The following is a 22,360-nucleotide window of genomic DNA, read 5'->3' on the forward strand; positions in this document are numbered from 1 at the left end:
AGGAGCTGCCAAAAGTTGAGAGCTGCAAGAGACTGGGAAACGACAAGGCCAGAACTTACCAGAGATTGGCAGCTCCCAATGACAATACATATGTACAAAATGAAATTCGTTAGTAGCCAAAAATGTTTTTTATGTATATGTTTAAATTGCATTAACACATTTTGGCCTGATATGGGAAGAATCTAAATACACATCTGGAAAAGCGAGCATACAAAAGTTTTGGGGTTCGTAGATAGCCTGAATATTTTAGTAATAACCGGCATATCGGACCATGGTTAGTTATTAATTATTTAGGTATCTCCAGGGATTCATATATTATAAGTAAAAAAAATATTCCATACTAAAACTTTATCCAAAAACCTCTAACGAACATACTTGTAAGTTTAACTGATCCTAAACTGAGCATTTGTTGAAAATTGGACTTTATAGTTACTGTTATGAGGTCAAATATGTGTAACTTGTAAGTTTTTAATATTATAACATAACAAAACCAAACTGCTCACAATAAAACTTATTAAAGTTCACAAATCCGTTAGGTCTACAAGTCCATGAAATCTATTAAATTTCTTTTTAATAAGAACGTTAGTTAATAATTGATCTTTAACTTCATTAATTATAGTTCATGAAATAAGGGTCAATAATAGTTATTAACAACATTCAAATTGGTCACAAAATTTAAGGGAACGTTTGAGTTTTAAAAGATAGTTAGGGAAATTTTAGGTATTGGTGAGGGAAAACTCCCTTCATCAACAAAAGTTGAACAGTTTGATGCGTGCGTCTGTCCGCTGTTTGATTGGATTCTACATTAGTTTTGTACACTTTTAGGTTAAGAAGTGTGAAACAACTGTGTTAATTTTCAATACTGTAATAATATTAATTAATAACAGTTGCAGCAATGTCACCTAGTTTTGAAAATGTAAAAGAAGATTCCAGCGAAGCTGAATCAGGTAAGATTAATCAATGTGTAAAAAAAAGTAATTGATAAATTAACCCTGGAAATTGAGGAGAAAAGTTGCACATTTTTTTGTATATCTGGGCCTGTAGTAAAATAATAAACACATATTTATCTACGTAACTACTTAAATAAAAATAAATTAGGAGTAAATTCTACATATTTTAGTACTTCTTAATAAAATAAATTTACTGTAGAGCTAGGGGTAAGTAGGCTAGAAGTGAAATTAGTCCTAGTAAACATAACCACAGTGTTTTAGAATGTAGGCTATTGGTATTTATTTACAATGCCGTGACCATGGAAAATGGACTTTTTTTCATGGGTTGGGCATTTATAGCCAAGTATTATTATCACAGGTGCATATGAACTGGGGGGAAAGTATATTATTGTATTATATTGATGCTTTTCGGGCATTATTGCGTTAAGGATGGAAAATAACCGACAAAATTTTGTTGAACAACACTTGGAGGGTTAAGGAGCAGGGGCATCACGTGATCTGGGATTCGACTTTTGCAAGCTCGAGTTAATTTTTTTTCTAAAAGAGCAAGCAGTGCGTAGCACTGCGCAGCGGGCAGGCATCGTTGACAGGATTAATGTACTAGTCGGCATCATTTCAGTAAAATTGCCAGAGGTACTGTCAAAAACAGAGTTTTCAAAGGATTTCAAAAAATCGTAACTCCTTTGATTTTCGTTGCCGACGAATTTTTTCTTCACTATTGTTTTCAGGAAAAAAAAAATGAACATACCTTTCCATGGTCACGTTATTGTAAATTGATACCAGGCTATTTTTTACTTACAGATGACATTTATAATACAGTATACATGAATAAAATTGATTGCTCCACCAAAACATTCAATACAATATTAAATTTAAGTTAAATAAATGTATTGATATCTACTAACAAAACAAAGGCTGCAGTATCTAGGCCTAAGTGGCGGGTAGAGTATGATAAGGGGACCCGGTTTTTATATTGATATTGACAAATGATATTACTTAATTATAACTATCTGTATAACTAACTGATATTGATCTTGAACGATAAATCAATTGTATACATACTTCTTCATATAATAACTTCATCTTTCGAGGACTGTGAAACGAAGTTTAAAAAGTGGCATGTCAGCCGACCTGCTTACAGATAATCTCTGTATTTGTACAGAAAAGAGAAGTATTTTTTTTAGACAGGATGCTTTTAATAAATTTTTGAAAGTGGTTAATCATTCGTACCCAGGAGAAAACACAAATGTATTAAACAATATTATTCCAAATTCATTCAAACCAAGTAAAATCATTTGTATATTATTTGAGTAATTGCCGCAAGTGCAATGGAGAATTACTTGTGTTATTTTCTCACAAACTCTCAGACAAATTTATCCTTCAAAATAGTAAAAAGTAACTAAATATGGTAAATCGTAAGATCAGCGACTACCGCTCCGATCACCGTAATTTTTTGCATACTAACACAGGTTAACGTAATTTCACCGAAAAAAATAATCCTGATTATCGCCGTAGCCGTTTACTCCCCCCCCAAAAAAAATTTTGGAAAAAATAAAATTAAAAAAAAACCTGACTGACATTGCATTTATTCGTTTTTTTGGTCTTATTAGTTCGTAGGGCAGTAGTCCAGGTAATAGTTCTAGTATAAACTCGTCTTATCTTATCAGTGATAAACGCGCGCCGCTTCCTTACTTTTTGCCTGTTATGAAACCTGCGTTAGTTCTGTCTGAGTTTTGTGTGTGTATGCAGTCATGGCGTGATCTGGGCTTGGACTTTGCAAGCTCGAGTTAATTTTTTTTCTAAAAGAGCAAGCAGCGCAGCGGGCAAGTATCGTGTGATCTGAATTTTGAATAGGCAAGCTAGGGTCTTTTTAGCGTGTGACAAGAACCATCGCACGCCATGTCAATAACTTCACTAATTATTCTTTGTCCATGTGGGTTTGTTTGTTTACGTCTGGCGGTCAATCGAAGCCGTCCAATAGGTCACGTGACCCGCCCGGCCAATCGGAAACTTTCCTGTTTGTCACGTGACTACTGTCAACTCATCAAAACGACCATGGTCGGCCATTGTTTTTAGTTTGATAATCGAAAATCTTGCTATATATGTGTTTTGTATTGCCAACATTTTACTGCCGAAAAACTGGTTTTTATATGTTAGCGATAATCGGGACTATTTTTTTCGGTGAAATTACGTTAACCTGTGTTAGTATGCAAAAAAATTACGGCGATTGGAGCGGTAGTCGCTGATCTTAAGATTTACCCTAAATATTACACTGTTTTGTTTTTTACATATTATAAATACAAATAGCCTAGATAAATTTTTATTCATCATTAAATTACTACTTTTTTAGATAAATAAACAGTTGAACTGTACTATAATTTGAAATACCATTAATTGATACCAATTCGGTTCGACATTTTGTTTTCGTTAGTTTAGATAATCATAAATATCAACGATTTGATTGTGGTGGAGGCTGCTTATTAAACTAGGCCTGAAACAAATTAATAACATCAATTGTAGGTTACTGTAATTAAAACAGACCATTCCCTTTGGGATCGATAGGCGATTAACGTAGCCCTGCTCAGCTCGAATGGAGTCTCAGGTTGTCCTCTCAGCTCATTGGGCCACGCATGGAGGTTGGTTGGGTTCTGCATCACCACTTGGCGCTTGCGTAACCATGTAGGTCACTTTGATTCGGAATTAAATGGCAGTATTTGACCTTTGGCTCTACAAATGACTGTGATTAAAATTAAATACTCAAATAATTTACAAAGTTTATGAGGTTCAAAGTTGAAACTATAAATTGGTTATTTATTGTTTGCTGTTAAACGAACCAAGTAATAAAAGTTATAGGCTGATTTGTTTTAAAAGTATTTTTGGTACTTTGGTATTATACGGAGGCAACTACTTTTTACCAGGGATCTAAAAAAAAAAACTAGTCAAATCTAGAAAGAAGAGACTTTATTTAACTTACTGTGTAAATTATGTCATGTAATGATCGGTTCTGGTTTTCTGTCCCCAAAAGCAAGTGATATACAAAAAAAGGAGACCACTCTGTCCCTATCTATTATTTGTATATAAGTAGGATTAGGATATCACGTTAGATGATCCGAGACGTGATCTGAGGTCAGGAAAGTAGCGATCGGAAATGCCCCTGGCCATCAGTGCGGGCTTCATTGGCATCTCGTACTTCTGGCAGAAAAAGAAAAACATCCCTCGAGTACAAAATTCAATTTCAGTTCACTTGAACACTTGTAAATGTTATCTTTAACTAGGTACTACTAGTAACATATTTTTTTCATAACCTAATGCAAACCTAATTATGTTGCGTAATAACAAGACATTGCTAGGGGCAGGGTGGCGTACTTCTTGCTAATATCGCTTTCTTTCAGGAAGCAGAAAACAAGAACCGATCGTCTTATTAACATGTAATTTTGACAGTAAGTCAAATTAAGTCTGTTATTTCTATTAATGTACCTTTTTAGGTCCCTGGTAAGAAAAACTGCTAAACAAATAGACCGAAAGTAAAAAAATTACACTAGCGATTTCTAAAGGGCAATTGAAAAAACTAGAAAACAATAACATCCTGTTTTTATTGTTCAGGTAATACTTTACCATGTGCTTTCGTGATAGCTCCTTAGTTGGCAGTCGGAGCATAGTAACAAGTAAACAGCACTACAACTGTAGATTTGTAAATTAGTTCCAATAAACACTGTTAGAATCCAATTTGTTATGTTACTACTGCCAGAAGTCATGTAGTGAAGCAGCAGTTTAAATCGTGATAACACGGACGTGGCATAGTGGGATCGCTCGTGTTAACACAGGCCTCGTAGTTAAAGGTTAAAATGTTATTTTATAATTCATTTGTATAATATAGACTGTTGACACACTTTTAAGGGGGTTCTTTCTACGACAGTAGTATATGACTTAAACAATATTTTTAAGGGAAAACAATTCCAACTTCTGCAAATTTATATGATCTCCCTGGGAATTGAACTCGTGACCTCATGGTCAGAGAGCCGTAGTCTTACCTCTACACTATGGTGAAGATCATTGTGTGCATTCTTAACAAATAAATTCAAAATTTTAACAGTTGACATTGTTTATGTGTCAAAAAGCATACTTTGTCACTCCAAACATGAAGTGGCTTAAGTGCCGAAATGCAATTTTCCAGGAGAATAAAAGTAAAACTAGGTACTCCTCATTGCAAACTTTTTCATGAGTAATAGTTGTATTTATGGATGTGTTAATATAGCCTATGTATTCTAATTGAGGCAACAACTGTTTATCCATGTTTATTTTCTTTTAAATTATTATCTTTTAATGAATGGATGAAATGAATTAACATTCTCTAAATTGAATTTTTACACAAAATTTTGTTAACAGGCTCAGAGTCGGACGGAGAGAGCGGATCAAGCAGTAGTAGTCGTAGCGGTAGCCCTATCTCCCACCCAGGGGTGGCTCCCACACCAGGACGTGGTAGTGATTTTGAACAGGATGTACGATCCCCCAGCCCTGTCCCTTCGGCAGCCAGTCGAAGTCCCGCTACTCCAGCCCACTCAGCTACATCTGCCAGTCCGCGGTCACACAGATCCAAGAGTGTGGCAGAGTCTGGACGATCCAGAAGTCCCTCAGGATCAGAGCGCTCTCAAAGTCCTAAATCTCAAACTTCAGAACATTCTCCTATGCGCTCTGAGCGATCGCGATCACCTAGTCAACCACAATCACCGCAATCAGAGGGCTCAAGAAGCCCACCTTCTGTCAGATCTAAGAGCCCTGCTAACTCAGAAGCCTCGGCTAGATCACAGAGTCCTCAAGGTTCAGAAGGATCACACAGTCCAAAATCCAATAGGTCGGCGAGTCCTGTTCGAACCGGCTCTCAAAGTCCCAAATCTAACCGGTCTCCTTCACAGAGTCCAGTGAGGAGTATTAGGTCTCCAAGCGCACCACGTTCGGTTTCTCGCAGTCCTAAGTCAGCCCGTTCCGCTCATTCAAGTGGTGAACGCAGTGGTTCTGCTAGTCCCCAGTCTAATCACTCGGATCGCTCACCATCCCACAGTCCCAAGTCTCACCATTCTCAAAGCAGTCGAAGGTCACGCCGCTCGGAAGGTTCTCCCAATTCTGGTTCAAACAGATCTGTCAGTCCTTCCAAGTCACGCAAGTCGTCTAGTCCTGTCCACTCTGCAAGATCTGCCTCTCAGAGTCCTAAGTCCAATCATTCTGTCAGTCCGGCTCGGTCCGAAGGGTCTAAGAGCTCCAAGTCACACCGTTCGGACAGTCAAGGTTCAGATCGGGCCGCTAGTCCCAAATCACACAGATCACGTAAGAGCTCGAAAAGTCCCAAATCGGGAGCCTCTGGAAGTCCTAAATCCGGATCAGCAAGTCCAGCCTCCCCTCGTAGTCAAGCTTCAGGATCTCATCATTCAAGATCCAGGTCTAGATCCAGATCAAGATCTAGATCCAGGTCCAGGTCGCAGAGTGCAGGGCGGAATGAATCAGATGCAGAGAAAGGTAAGTGATTCTTTATGTAATTGTAATATTAGGTTGCTTTACATCTTTGTGTCTTAACACAAGTCTAGTAATATTTTCTGTTGTTAAAATTATAAATTATTTTTATCTTGCTCTCAATTTGGAATTGTAGTTTAATTTTTGGAATAATGAAGGAACGCTAAATGTCATATAAGCTTTAATTTATCTTATAAATTAGAATAAAACAATGTATATTACTTTGGTGTGATATTTTACTGTGTTTACAATAATTGTAGGTCGTGATAAACATAGTGGGAGCAGTGACGAAGGAGAAAAGTTAAAGGAAAAGGTTGATGGATCTGGCAGTGATCACAGTGACTCTGAAACGTAAGCATGTATAAAACGTACTTATTTAATTAGAATTATGTCCAAACACATTTTGAGACATTTTTAATGAATAATAACGTATAAGTGTAGAGTTGTTGAAAGTTTTACTCCAAAGCAGAGGATTTTTTAAACGGTTTATGTACATTATACTATTGTATACTCTATTAAAGGTACTGTATATATCAATTTTGACAACTGAGTATAATATGAACTTATTACAAGGGCTAATAACTCGAACTGGTTCTGAATTTCACTGCTGCTGCGACACATTTTTCGATTAGAACATGAATCAATGTATTTTATACATGTCCAAATGCCATACAACCCACTCAATGGACGAATTCCTTCAAAAATTTTATATTTGGGTGATGCACAACATGGGTTTAGGAATAAATAAACCGATGCAACAAAAAATCTATGGATCCAGACAGAGCATCATAAGGGATTTCATGTCTTCATGACATTTCTTTACAGAGTTAGGCTACTTGCAATTTTGCTGACTTTTGAACTTTTGACCCCAAAATCAATTGAGTTCTTCCCGGAAGCAAGAGAAATCTAAACCAAGTTTCAAGTCTAGGAACTCTTTATGAAGAGTTGTCGCACAAATGAACATATAGACAGACAGCGCGATTTAATAATAATAATAGTTTTTTTAATAATAGGTAAGAGCATTATGTGCCTAAAAATTAAATTTCCCCCAGATGGAAAACAAACTCTAACGACAGTGGATGCTTGTACAAGTTTTAGAATGTTTCAACTATTAATTAGAGATGATTAAAGCCAGAGAGAGGATCTGTAGACCAGCATCAGACACTGTAGCGTAAAAAAGTCAATAGGCATATCTTCGGATAATTGTGGCAATTGCTGAAGGAAAGCATGAAAAAAAACTGTCAAGATCTTACAACGATAAATATGAGAAAGAGTGTAACATTTTCAAGCCCTGCTAGACTTTCAGATGGTCTTTGTTATTCAATAAATAACAAAGCGACTCCACTAATAAATATTCTTCAGTCCAACTCAACCTTGAAGTCCATGATGAAATAATGCCATTCCCAAAAAGCAGACATCTGTGGAATAAATATTATTTAGACTGGTGATTACTGGGAAGTTAAGACTAGTTTGGAATAAGTATTATATCTAATTCGATTTAGTCTTACTGCTTTTCACGCCATGGGATAGATGTAATACACAATGGATGTGGTGGAATATGGAAATTAATATCAATTACTAGTGTTCTGAAGAAGCCAATAATAGTAATGCTATTGTTTAATTGGAATTATTTGTTTTTGCAGTGTTGCAAAGAGAAAGAAGGCTGTGCTAAGTGACAGCGGCTCAGATTCTGATGTAGTCAAGTCAAAAAAGAGGATAAGGATTGGCTCAGGCAGCGATGCAGGCAGTGGTGATGAGCCTAAAGAATCAGGTAAGCTTGAAATGTAATAGTGCTAAGTGACAGCGGCTCAGATTCTGATGTAGTCAAGTCAAAAAAGAGGATAAGGATTGGCTCAGGCAGCGATGCAGGCAGTGGTAATGAGCCTAAAGAATCAGGTAAGCTTGAAATGTAATAGTGCTAAGTGACAGCGGCTCAGATTCTGATGTAGTCAAGTCAAAAAAGAGGATAAGGATTGGCTCAGGCAGCGATGCAGGCAGTGGTGATGAGCCTAAAGAATCAGGTAAGCTTGAAATAAAATTGTTAATTTGTTTTAAAATATTGGATACTCCAGTTTAATCCTAATAATAACTGTTCTTTAGAGCCACCTGTAGACCTTACCTTGTGTTACACTCCATAAAGCTCATCCATTTTGACTTTGTCAAGCTCATCCAAAGTCAATGTCAAAATAGATGAGGAAGAAGTCATTTGTGTCAGTTTAGTGCTTTTACTGAGCTGACTATGACGTGGTGAAGATTCGATTTGCATAACTTCAGCCCAAAATTCTGCTTTTTATTTTTATTACTGGTTCATGGTTCAATCCAAAAGCACCTGGATTCTGCATTGAACATTGTGCACTGATGTTCTGGTAGAATTCGGCTTGTTTAGTCAAATATGCGGAATTTAAGCTCACTGAATTTTTCACATTGTTTGGTGGAAATTCCACCCCTTGTTTGTTAACACGTCTATCGACATGTAATAGTTGGTAGCTGAATAGTATTAACTTTAAAACCGACGTGTGAGTAAGGGACAGTTCTTCCTTAACTATAATAAATATAACCTAAAATTTATTATATTGAAATGAATATTTTTAAATTTGTGTATAATATACACAAATTTAAAAATATATATATATAATTTTTTAAATATTAATTTCATTGTGATAAATTTTAGACGTTAATAAACTGTGTTATGTCCTGAAAAACACACAAGATTGTTTAAAGAAGATAATGTACTTCTCTTTTACATTTCTCTTTCAGGAAAAGACTAAAAACCCAAAAACCACTTGCTCAAGGCATTTTTTCTCTTTTTGGAATTTTAAATGTATATCAACACTGACTTTTTTAGAACTAAGTATGTTAAATATTAATACACATAATTACTTAACTGATGAACACTTAAAATCTGAATATAGTAATGAGAAATGTAAAGTTTTACCCAAAATCAACTGAAATTGTGAGTAACAAAGAGATACTGGCTTCTCACTATAGAGCCTTCCGTTTTTAAAGTTTTTATGTAATAAAACAAAGAGAAGATATGTTTGTATTGTTACGCTCCACAGCCATTACTTACATTAGAACATTAGAAGTAAAAATATATTAAACTGTAGATTTATATATCATAAAGTTTGAAAAAAATTACAAAAAGTGCATAGTAAATACATTAAAAGTTACAACGCAGTTTGTTATAATTGTATCCATACTTCCAAACACTCTGGAAACACTACCAGACTTCCAGCAGTTTAAAATCTGGCCCTTGGATGAAAAAGGTTGGAGACTCAAACTCCGTTGGAATAAACATCATCAAATTACGCAATCATTTTACATTGTGTAAATAGTAAAACCAAATTAACATTTTAGCCTGAAAGAAAATTTTATTCACTACATATTTTTATTGATCTTTGCTGCAACAGTATCGGATAAGTGAGGCTATAAAATAGTTACTGAGTGGCTTGGCAGAGATTTGTAAAGAATAGCAAAACATCAATAATTGATGCAATTGAGCAACATATGTAAATTTCAGTGGATGCTGAGGCACTGTTTGGAGATGCAGACGATATCAGCAGTGATGAAGAGGAGAAAAATGAGCGGCGGGACAGTGAGCGGAGATCTGATGACGAGCGGAGAGAGAGCGACACGGAACGGCGGCAGAGTGATGAGGAGCGGTCTCCGCGCAGGGAAGAGGTACATGCCGTATTTCTTAGTAGCTGTTAAATACAAGCTGCTTCAAGTTGGTTATAGTGTTGCCAACAAAACAGCTTTAAAACTGTTTTTATAAAATGAACGAATAAATGAAATCTTATTTTGTTGCAATGTTCACTGTTACAAGAATTTATAAAATCAGAATTGTGTATATTATCAAGCCATGGTATATTAATTATTATTGAATAAATTATATGTGAATAAAACGATATAAAAAAAAACATTATCTCCTAAAATATTCCTTTTTTGGTCTGCATAAAAATTTCTCACAAGTATTACAAGTATTTATTTATTTGAAATTTATGCATAGTTTTTATCTAATTTTAAATATAGTGGTTTGTAAAATTCTAAGTAGCAATAACATTTTAGTTTTCTGTATGGAATAGAGAAATCTTTATTTATGATTATTGAGAACCAAATATTTGTCACAAGATAAATTAAAAGCGAAAAGAATAAATTGGTTACAAATTACAATCAAATAAATTTAAACAAGATGACAAAAATTAAAGGTCGAGGATGCAATAGAATTCTTGCATACTGCAGATGGACTTCTTCACCAACCAGTCATGTAGTTGTCTTTTCAGTGTCTTCGGGTTACAACTTTATGAAGTTAAATGTTTTAACTAACTGACTAAGCTGAGTCACATTGTCTGATATCATTTTGAGGAAAGTTGTAACTCAGTTGTTATTAGACACAAGTTGTTACTAGTCAAAGATGGTAGTCAGTAAGAGACATTTGTAGCAATTATTGATTGTTAGATTGTACGCCTGTTTATAGGATGAACCTGCTGAAGAGAAGGAACCAGAAGAACCACCTCCGGAGACCCGTATTGATGTGGAGATCCCGAAAATAACTTGTGACCTGGGGCGGGAAATCCATTTTGTGAAAATGCCAAACTTTTTGTCTGTAGAGACAAGACCATTTGACCCAGACAACTATGAAGATGAAATCGATGAAGAAGAGACACTGGACGAAGAAGGTAGAGCAAGGTATGGATGTTTTTCTGTGTTGATAGACAGTGTTTTGTTAAAAATATGTCTTTTTTATATTTTAATCTTCATTGCACACAGACTGGTAGTAACACAACCAACTTCAATGACTGATAAAGTAATAATGTCTTAGCTAAACTAAGCACAATTGCTACACTTTATTCAAGGGCGGTTTGATGTCTGGTAAATTTTTATGAAAGAGTAGGAAATTTTCGGAACCTGCACTGTTGTTGGTAAGCCTGATATTTCCACGGATATTACAGCAACTTTCGAATAGCAGCTGTTATTAGTTGATTATTAGCAGCCAGCTGAAGAGGTAACTGTATAGTTAGTTCCTTAGGATGGAGAAAAACGAATTTCGTGCGGTCATGTAACATTTTCATTTGAAGGGTTGGACAGCTGCACAGATCAAATCTGAGTTGGATGAAGTCCATGTGGGTTCTGCACCAACACTGAAGACAATTTACTTTTGGATCAATGAGTTAAACATGGTCAGAGAAATTCTGAAGTTGAAGCACGCTCTGGTCATCCCATTAAAGGGAACCTTCGATAAGGTGAATGATATGGTAATGGAAGATCGAAGATTAAAAGTTCGTAAGATAGCTAATATTGTGGGTATCTCAACTGAACGAGTGCATTGCATCAATGTGGGATTTGAATTGGTTCCTCACCCACCCTATTCACCAGACTTGGCTCCGAGTGACTTCTTCTTATTCCCAAACTTGTAAATTTGGCTGGGCGGTAAGAAATTTTCATCGAATGAGGAAGTGTCCGCCGCAGTGACAGACTATTTTGCAGAGTTTGACAAAGCCTACTTGCCGATGGGTTGAAAAAAATTGGAAACTCTCTGGACCAAGTGTATAGCCTTTTTTTTTTTTTTTTTTTTTTTTTTTTTTTTGTTTTCTTAGGACAAGAAGCTTATAAATTGCACTTAGTCCTGTAAGGACCTTTGCGCTGCTTCCTGAGTGATAGGATATTCAGGATGGGTAAGGTTAGGGAGTAGGGGCCGCCTCCTATCGAGATCCATGAGGAAGAATTAGGGCACTACATCTCAAAGTCATCCCGGAAGAAGGGAGGCCAGCTGTGAACCAGCCTCTCCAGTCAAAGTAGGCAGGGGGTGGCACACCCTTGTTGAGGTTAACAAGAGCCTCTGAGGTAAGGGAACAAACCCCACCAACTCCAACAGCCATCCTCCACAGTAGGCTAGACCTATTGAATTGCCCATGAATCCCAGAATCTCAACATTTGCGGTTAGTGATGTGCCGCTACTGGACATCCATAAGGTTGCCCAGATTGAAGTGGCACATCGGTTTTTGCTGTGCCCAGTGGTGGGTTCAACTGGTAGGTATAAACCAGCCAGAAGTGATCCCTGCTGGGTTCAAGTGTATAGCCTTGCAAGGAAACTATATCGAGAAATAAAGTGAGTTTTGCCTTTAAAACAATATTTTATTCTATTTTTACCAGAATTATCAAACCACTCTCGTATACTAGTATAGAAATGTATTTATAACACTATAAAATGCATTATAAGCTCAGAAAATGGTCCATTTTGTTTTTTCAAGCACTATTTCTCAAGAGGTTATTCAGGTGCCACAAATCCTGTTGTTTTTAGCAGTAGCAGTTGAATGTAAAGGTCAGATTGATAATCTATTTTTTCTCGCTAAAAGCGTTTGACGATTTTTTGTTTCATCTAATTGTCAGGAAGCTTTCAGCTTTTGGAATTTTGTGTGACCTTTTTGAAAATTTTCAAAAGCATTTTAGAAAGGGCATTTAATTTTGTAGAATGTCTTCTTCTATGAGTTTTATTGCAATTCAGAAATGCCTCGAAGTTCCCATTTTAGGTTCTCCGTGTTTTTCTTGTTGTTTATGAACACACAACATGTTATGTCGGAGTTCTTCTGTCGGATATCATTGTCCATTAGAAAGGATGTGTAACCAAGTAAGGAGCCTTACTTATTACAAAAATTATTACTCAACCATGTGTATGTAAGTAATGTTTTACTTTGAAAATAAACTGCTAGTTAATTGTACTTAGAACATTTTACAATTTTTTCATGACCCACATTTCAATGATCATTACCCTTAATGGAAATTCCAGTGCACTTTCATATTAGTAGACATACTTTACCAACTACAGATATTAAATATATATATATTTTTAAAGTCCCAATAACGTGTGTACTCCCATGGGTACATAACATGCCTTCATATAAATCATTTCATGTTAAATGTTTGTTTTATTAATGTGGTTTTTGACTCAGGATTTAAATTCAATTACTCATGTTTTTGATGTATATGTTGAAAGACCATTTACTGAGAACCAGATATTTAGGGACTCAAGTTGTTTTTAGACATTTGTCCATAAGAGACACCTTTTTGGTCTGATGCAGATTAGTGTTGTGTCATCCTCATATTGGTGTAATTTTAAATTTAGCTCCAGCAATACCAATATAGACCATTAAAATACATGATAAAAAGACAAGAGTCCCAAGATAGAACCCTGCTTAATACTTAATTCTTTTCTGTTTCTACTTCATGGGCTATGATCTTGGGGTGAACAATAAGTATATTTGAGAATGTACAGTAAATCATTGTTCTTTGATGTCTCAGACAAAATAAGGTTTTTTTTTTTTGGAAAAAAAATTACCACTTTTTTATACATCATAACCAAACTGACTACATGGTATACCAAGATACCATGAAATTGTGTTAGAATAGTTCAAGGATTGCAGTTATTTGGTTCATTAATTCATATAAAACCCTCCACAACCAATATCAATTGTTCTTTCTTGTTATGAAATTAAAATTGTAATAAACGATTAAATCTAACAGAGCATAGACATTTTGCTTTGAAAAAACTTAATCAGACGCAGTGATAACGAAGTAACCATTGTTCCATCAGACTCAAGTTGAAGGTGGAAAACACTATCCGGTGGAGAGAGACGTTCGACAGAGAAGGCAACGTTGTGAAGGAGAGCAATGCTCGGTTTATCCGGTGGTCTGACGGCAGCATGTCACTCCACCTGGGGTCGGAGGTGTTTGACGTCTACAAACAGCCGTTACAGGTCAGTCCTTACGTTTCATTGAGATTTATGAGATCTGTACACTGGTTGCAGTTTTACAAACCAAATGTTACAAGAACTCCTTTAAGTTTTCAACGAGGTGAAAGCCTCAACGTCAGGTGCCAAACTGGCAGCTATGTCGCAGTTTCTCGTGAAAGTCACGTCCAGTACAGATCATACACCTAAACGATCTAGCGACTTCAGTTGGAACTATTTTTTGTAGTTTATGTTCCCACATTTCATTCAGTATTCACAACTCAACTCAATGTATTTTTGTTTCATTAGTTGTTCATTAGTGTTATTTTTTGTTTCTCAAAACTAAACAGGTGACTTAATGCAATACTTATTCTAACATGCTTAAACTCAATGTTTGTTGTTTATTAACACGTTCACAATGACGGCTTATTTCCAGACTTTTGTATTTGCCGTTGAATTATTCAATAATGATGGAAAAACCGTACGTTTTTTTCCACGGTAAACGTCTAAGTATTACGAGAAATGTTACATGCTTATTCAACTTTAGTACAAAAAAAGTATATAAATGTTTTTCCATTGTTTTTCTATATAATCAAAGTTGTACCTAAAAAAATTAATTAACCTTAATCGTGCGCCTTATGGGGCACACGATTATTTATTAGTAGCCTAAGGTATTTATTTAATTGCAGGATCACATTAATTAAACAAACCACCAAGACAGGCAAACAATAAAAAAGCAATAAGAAAATGCATAGCAACGTGTACCTCATCAGGTGCACAACGCACTTTACGAAAGCCCGGTGTGTACCCGACAGGGCACACGTCATCGTGAACATGTTAAGGACCCGAGTAGCCCTAATTGATTCTCCATTGTATAGTATATTACCAATTGGTTAGTGTTTAAATTTTGTTTCACAATATTTAGTTACATTATGTGCAATAAATATCATGTTTTAGTCAGTTTTATAAGAACAGATTATAATACTAATATGAATGTAATAAGCACAAAACAATATGCCTCAAGTGTCGTAGTTGGATATGTGTATGTAGGGCTAAACTAGTTAATTGTGAGAATTTTTTACTTACTTGATACTTCATGATCCGCAGGAGTTTGGCTTATAATTAAACTTCTGTTGGTAAAAACTGCCCTATAGAAGGGCCTAAAATTATTTGTAAAAAGGGATAAATTACCTCACCTATACAATATTCAAAAAGTTAAATCCAAATACCACATAACAAAAACTTTTTTTAACTGACCCTCTACTTTTCTCTAATGATAAGGTAGTATTTTTATGTAAGATATTTTTAATTTTGGTGTTTTAAAAATGTTTTGAGTCTGTGGTGAATGACAAATTTGTTTTCTAACAGTAACAAACCTCCCAAGACACTAATTAATAATAATCCTGACATTAATTTTGTAATAAGTCAGGCTTCTCGCTATGCATGTAGACATGCAATTGTTAATATTTATAACTTTGAGAAATACTGCAATGAGGATGGGGTAGAAAGTTGAATATTGCTCTGATGGTCTACTTTTTCAAGTAAAAAAAAAAGTAAAATGTGTTTTTGTTTAACTTAATAATTTGCTTTAGATGTTTGTTAGATGTTTTTGTTTGTTGTCTTTTTGTAGAATATGCAAATATTATTAATTCATCATCAGATGTAGCTATTGTACAAAAATAAATAAATAAAATTTATGGTATTTGCAACAAGTCAATTACTTTGGTTTTGTTACTCTCAATTGCAAAGATTGCAGCTCTGTTGTCCTTATTCCAACATGGAATGAGTAACCTCAAGGAGCCAACACGTGACTTGTTGTAGCTCTCCTTTGTATTTTGGCTTGCCAAAATGACATTGAACAACCCCTATCAGTACGACAGATGGACTGTTACAGGGCGATCACAACCACCTGTTCATCCGCCAGGGGACAGGTCTGCAAGGTCAGGCCGTGTTTCGCACCAAGCTCACATTCCGACCTCACTCCACCGAGTCCTTCACTCACCGCAAGATGACACTGTCACTGGCCGACCGTTCGCAGAAGACATCCGGCATCAAAGTCCTCTCTCAGGTCGGCTTCGACCCTGATCAGAACCGCTACGAGAAGATCAAGGTCAGTCACATAATATTTAAAACATTTTTAAAGATGATTTTACTGTCATTTTTGTATTTTACAGTTTGTAAATTGAACCTGGTAATTATTAGTTTAAAATTAGTGACTGTTATGATGGAATATTCGTTAGGTAAATGATGGAATATTCGTTAGGTAAGTTAACCATTTTGTTAAATGGTTTCAATGAAGAAATTGTCTTCGACAGTTTAAGAAAACATAAAAACATAAAAAAAGTGTACAGATATAGGAAAAAAGACAAATGTACAATAATCTACAACTCTTAAACTACTTTTCTACATAAATTCCGGAATTTTGTAGGCACATGTCAACAGTGTGGTACAAGTTTTTGTTTGTATGCCTTCTTCGTAGAAGGATGCCTATCACCAGTGTTTTGAACCATGTGGTAAAATGTTCTTTCAGCTTGTCATCATCGTTTAAGTGTTGACCACCAAGGAAATATTTCAGGTGTAAGAAGAGATGAAAGTCACTAGGAGTGAGGTCTGGGCTGTACGGAGGATGGTCACAAACGTCCCAGCCAGATTCCTTTTTTGTCACGTTGGCAGTCTGAGATCTGGCATTATCATGGAAAAAACAACCTTTTGACAGTAATCTTCAACGCTTGTTCTGTATTGCGCGGCACAATTTGTTAAGGGTCTAGCAGTAAACATCTGCATTGATTGTTTGGCCTCATGTTAAGAAATCAATCAGTAAAATGTCTTCTCTGTCCCAAAAACAGGTGCACATGACTTTTGAAGGCGTCAAGCGCTTAGGCTTAACCCTTGCTGGGAACTAAGAGTACCTCTATTCCATCAATTGCCGTTTAGTTTCAAGGCTTGAGTATAGTAGACTGCTAAGCCAGTATCCAGTCTAAACACTGGCAATATAAGCATTAAAATTAAGAAAATAATGAAAACCACATCTTCTGTTTATTATACATTGATAAATGTCTTGGTACATAATCATTTGTAAGTAAATACGAGAGTGGTCTAATAAGTTTCCAACCTAATAAAGATACAAAACATTTTTCCTGATAACTATTTTTCAACATAGTCTCCGTGTAACTCCACACACTTCTCCATTCGATGATCCCATCTCCAAATAGTACCCTGCATTTTTCCCCACAAAATTATTGTTCACTAAGGTGATTGCGTCTTCACTTAATGAAAATCTCTGTCCTCCGAGCGCAGTTTTTAGATAAGGAAACAAAAAGAAGTCGCTTGGAGCTAGATCTGGTGAGTGCCTCAAGGATGGTCAAGCGGTTCAAACCGTAATTTGTGGATTTTCTCCATGGCGACCGCTGAGGTGTGAGACGGTGCGTTTTGGTGGATTAGGATTTCAGCAGGACATCAACTCACTCAAACGACTGTTACTTAAAACTGTGAGCAACGGATGAACAACAAAATTCAGTATATTTTAATTTTCGTGTGCTGCCATCTTCACGTTAAAGTCGGAAACTTTTCAGATCACCCTCGTATATATAAAACTGTCTGTAAATGTTAGTCTAATTAGTCCTAATAAATACTAGTTTGTAATTTATCAATTGCTTCAATTAAAAAAGTGAGGCAAAATACAGGACAAGTGGAGGCATTGCACGAAAAGCTTCCACCGTCACACTAACGTAAAAGGGTGTACCAGTTCTATTCCATCTGAAACAGCAAATTTTTACTAGTACATGATGTTCGATCTGTTTTTATACCGATTCATAATAACTGTGTGTGATAATGACAGAAAGAGGAGGAGAAACTGCGAGCATCGCTGCGGAGGGAGAGCAAGCAGAAGAGGGTGAGAGAACGGGGTGCAGGACGGGGACTGTCCACTTCTTACCTGGAGCCTGACCAAGAGGGCTCGGAGGACGAGGGTGGCATTTCGTTGTCGGCCATCAAGAGCAAATACAAGAAAGGAGCCAAGGGCGGTAAGTACTTGCATTGTTTTCATCTTCAGTAAGTCTTTTGGCATCGGAATTTTGTTTTGTCATTTTTATATGAGGTAATTTTGAGTTAGATATAAAATAATGTTTCCTCTGCTCACCAGGATTATAAATTTGAACAATATTTTCACAGTTAATTTACAGATGTATTGGATTTGTTGAAAACTGTAATTACATTTTATCATGCCCTTTGATACTCTGTTGTATTTGTGTATTTGTATAGATAAGTAGAGTTTGATGATGGTGCATGTCTCTCCATGGGATTTGGCTGAGCGTTAGCATATAACTCAGGATTATATCTCATGGGTGAATTGATCTATAACTTGAAATTTTGCATATTTTGCTTAGCAACCACTAAGTGTCCTAGCAACATTCCTCTACTGTCTGTCTGTCTGCACATGTGTGTTTTCCATTAGATATCTTAACCCTTTCGATCCCAAGATTTTTGTGTGGGGGATCTGCCAGATTCCCAGCTCTTGGCACTGAGGTATCTGCACCAGTCCCAGCCACATTTTACTAGAAGTGTAGACGTTAGCTAAAAATTGCATAGAATTTTCATTTATTGATGAAAATTAATGTAGTTTTTATGTTTTTACTTCCCAAAGTACACTGTATTGCATGCTTTAAAATAAACTTTTGTAATCATGCACAAAAAAGTTTTTGTAAAAAAATTGTTACTTACAAAAAAAATAATTCCTAAATTTGGCATTTCCAATGGTAAGGAGAAGCCTCAAAAAATTCCTAGGTCAAAAACAATATGTTTTTTTATTATTACACATAAAATTGAAGTAGAACCCAAGTTTTCATGGCAATATATTTATAAATAGCTGAGATAATATCAAAAGAAAAAAAGATGTAACATGGCCAAACAGCCACGGCCATCTAAATCAAACTAAAACATAGTTGACACATCGAATAAAAAGTATCGATAGTTACTGTAACTTTGTAGGCCGGTTCATTACGAGTACTCTGATATAATAATTATAGTTATACTGCAATTTATTATATTTGAAAAATATTTTTTTCCGAACGTCCTAAACATAGGACGTTGGGATCATACGCGATTTCATGTGATGTCCTAAAATAAGGACGTTGGGATCATACGCAATTTCATGTGACGTCCTAAAATAAGGACGTTGGGATCATACGCGATTTTCATGTGACGTTGGGTCCTAAAATAAGGACGTTGGGATCATACGCGATTTCATGTGACGTCCTAAAATAAGGACGTTGGGATCGAAAGGGTTAAGAATAAATTGAGCTATGAAAATTTAGCGTGCAATGTTATTTCTACACAAGCATCATCTTTACATAGCTCAACTCCACAGGATCGCTCAGTAGGTTGGCAGATTTTCTCTTCTGTCTGCATGACATTTTCTCTAGAATGAAATGAGCATGAGACTTAAAAACGAAGCCTCACAGAACACGTGATATGGCATACCTTCTGATATTGTGGATCAGAATAATATATAATAAGAAACATGAAGTTGTTATTATTTTTTCAATTCAAATTTCAGATAAGTTCTGTATAACTGTGGAAATAAGTGAAAAATTAGTACTAAATAATGGTACAACTAACTGTTCATGAATTTCCGACATGTTCAGTTTGACTGGTCCACCACTATTTTAATTTTAGTAACTTTTTACTCCATGATGGATATAAGTTTTGACTCTGTCTTACAAACTATTGTAAAATAAGTACCAAATCGTGATTTTTGTAAAGTTAGTATGTGTTTTACATTAATTGGCACAAAACTATGAAATTTGTACAAAAATTCATGGTAAAAAAATTAGTATAAAATCATAGTATTTTATATAAAATAAAATTCCAAAACTGGCAGCTTACTCACTAGATTATTGTTGTAAGTTGTTTCTTTGGTATTCTAATAATGGTGTACAAACTACTATAAAATGAATACCAAATAATCATGGTATAATTTTCTTTATGATATACTGACCTTGAAAATAATTTTATTCTGGATTATTAAGTTGTTGTCGATACATAGAAATAGGCAGGCTTTGAGTAACTTCATTGAATAAGATAATAAATGTAATTACTAAATGTCCATAACAAATATATAATTTTTCAAATGGTTTAATTTTTAAAATAAACTATAAAAAAGGAATCAACAATGTTTTTCATAATTATTTTCTGTTTTGCAGGTGAAAACAAGAGGAACATTTATTCTTCTGACGAAGACGGTTCGGATCTGGACACAAGACGAGCAAAGAAACTAGACAAGGCTAAGGCCCTGAAGGCCCTGGACTCTGATGAGGAGGGGAGTGGAGAGGAGGGAGGAGAGGGAACCATGGCTTCAGACTCGGACGCATCAGACGGAGGGACATCAGAAGGAGGGAAGAGCAATGCCAGTGGTGGGGGTAGTGGAGACGGCAGTGGTGGGGGCAGTGGCGGGGCCAGCGGGGGCAGTGACGATGAGTGAATACTTTGTACCTTGTACAAACCTGTTGTAACTGTTAAGAGAAATACCTGTACAATATTAATCTTGATTATATTCTTAGTTTAAATATTTTTAGCAAGTTGTATAATTTGTCTCGGTTGTAATACAGAGATTTATTTGTTTGTGTGACTTTTGTTTTTACCTCAAACGATTTTAGTGTAGTCAATGCTTGTTGTATTTAGAGAGGACGTTGTGTGTTAATCATGTGGACCAAGAAATTACAAAAATACAATAAACATTCCAAAAATTGAACATACAATAACAGGATTGAAGTTAGAGAAAATGTATTATTTTGTCTCCCGAAAGTGCCATGCCAAGTTATAAAACTAGTTGGCTTAACAGAATTTGTCTAATTGTTAGTGATAAGTTTAGGGAAGCCACTAGAATCCGAAACAAGGTTCAGTAAAAACAACTGCAATTGTTCCTGAACTACAGTCCATTGTTTATAGGTTTATAGCTGTTTCCTGTGGCTTGTACGCTTTTTGTAAGCTTTACCCGTGTATGAGCACATCTGGTTCAAATAACTTATTTTCCAATGCTAATGTAGAGTTTGTTTTGTTGCCATGATCAAGAAAATCTGTCAAAAGTATTATAAAGTGTACTAACAATCAAGCTTTAAGTTCAGTCAGAAATTTATTTTAAAGAGAAATATACATCATAGCTTAGCGCCTTCAAATAGTGTGTTTGGCTATTTAATATACGTAACTGTCTCATAATTGCAGTTTTTAATGTGCAGGCACTTTGAAAACTTAAATAATTTTGCAGCCCCACCTGGTGATGAGTTACTTCAATTGGCATAGCATATAAACCTTCTCCATTGAAAATTATGTATACATACAAATTTTCATAATGATCGGTAAAATAGTTTCTGAGTCTATAAATGTCATATATACAAACATCCTCCCAACTAACCTTGTCTTTGGAATCCTGCTGTGAAAGGCATCACAATTACATAAAAATGTAACTTCAATTTCCACCATCACATTAACAGAAAGATTTTCTATACATATTGAAGAATTTTGGTTAGAATTGTCTTTATCCCAGTATGATTTCTCAGAGAGATCATGTTTTTTTTTTTTTTTTTTTTTTTTTTTTTTTGTCCAATTGAGGAACACTAGGTACAGTAAGAGGATTTGTTACATAGCTTTGTAGCTGTCCAGAGTTTAAAACATCTAGTATTACCCTTGGTTCATCTCCAACTCTTCTTTGTTGTGTGGATACTCTACTTCTAGTGGGCTCAGGACTTCTATGGTAGGATCGATCGCTCACTATACTGCCAGAGCAAATTTTGACAAGCTGACTTGAGATTTGGGAGGTTTGAATGTTGAGTTCAGATCCAGTTCACCTTCCTTATTGTAGCGTCTGGTATCTGACACTGTCTCAGACTTGATTCCTGGAATCTGGAGTCATGTTCGTTTGAATAGATCAAAGAAAGTCAGCAACGACAAAACTCAAAATGAACTTTTACATCGTTTTGACATCAGAGACACCTATTGCCACTACTTCCTCTAAATATGTCATCCAGAGCTTCTGCTCGTTTGTCCAGAGCAGACCTTAATGTACAATTTTTGTTTTTCAGTAGTGAAAGTTGTTCATACAAAACTTACTGATTCAAACTTAATTAAAGAATTTTGTCAATAAGAGTTTTTATGAGTAAAACGATTAGTGCATACATCATTATT

At 35.5% G+C, this 22,360-nt stretch overlaps 1 protein-coding gene across 1 annotated transcript; it reads left to right on the forward strand.

Moving 5' to 3' along the window:
* Positions 1-758: 758 nt before the first annotated feature.
* LOC124353157 (another transcription unit protein) lies at positions 759-20,800 on the forward strand. The gene is made up of 10 exons (XM_046803023.1): positions 759-947; positions 5,337-6,461; positions 6,716-6,806; positions 8,099-8,226; positions 9,976-10,136; positions 10,933-11,144; positions 14,047-14,209; positions 16,077-16,292; positions 18,021-18,204; positions 20,383-20,800. Exons 1-10 carry the CDS (start codon positions 896-898, stop codon positions 20,658-20,660), a joined length of 2,610 nt encoding a protein of 869 aa, XP_046658979.1. The 5' UTR covers positions 759-895; the 3' UTR covers positions 20,661-20,800.
* The last annotated feature ends 1,560 nt before the right edge of the window (positions 20,801-22,360 follow it).

The sequence above is a fragment of the Homalodisca vitripennis genome, chromosome 1, assembly GCF_021130785.1.
Source record: "Homalodisca vitripennis isolate AUS2020 chromosome 1, UT_GWSS_2.1, whole genome shotgun sequence".
NCBI classification, from domain to species: domain Eukaryota; kingdom Metazoa; phylum Arthropoda; class Insecta; order Hemiptera; family Cicadellidae; genus Homalodisca; species Homalodisca vitripennis.

Bases quoted from the DNA above. Each gene is read 5' to 3' on its own strand.
- LOC124353157 (XM_046803023.1), top strand. From the start codon at position 896: ATGTCACCTAGTTTTGAAAATGTAAAAGAAGATTCCAGCGAAGCTGAA. The intron at 948-5,336 runs GTAAGATTAATC...TTTTGTTAACAG, and splicing joins TTCCAGCGAAGCTGAATCAG to GCTCAGAGTCGGACGGAGAG. The intron at 8,227-9,975 runs GTAAGCTTGAAA...TGTAAATTTCAG, and splicing joins TGATGAGCCTAAAGAATCAG to TGGATGCTGAGGCACTGTTT.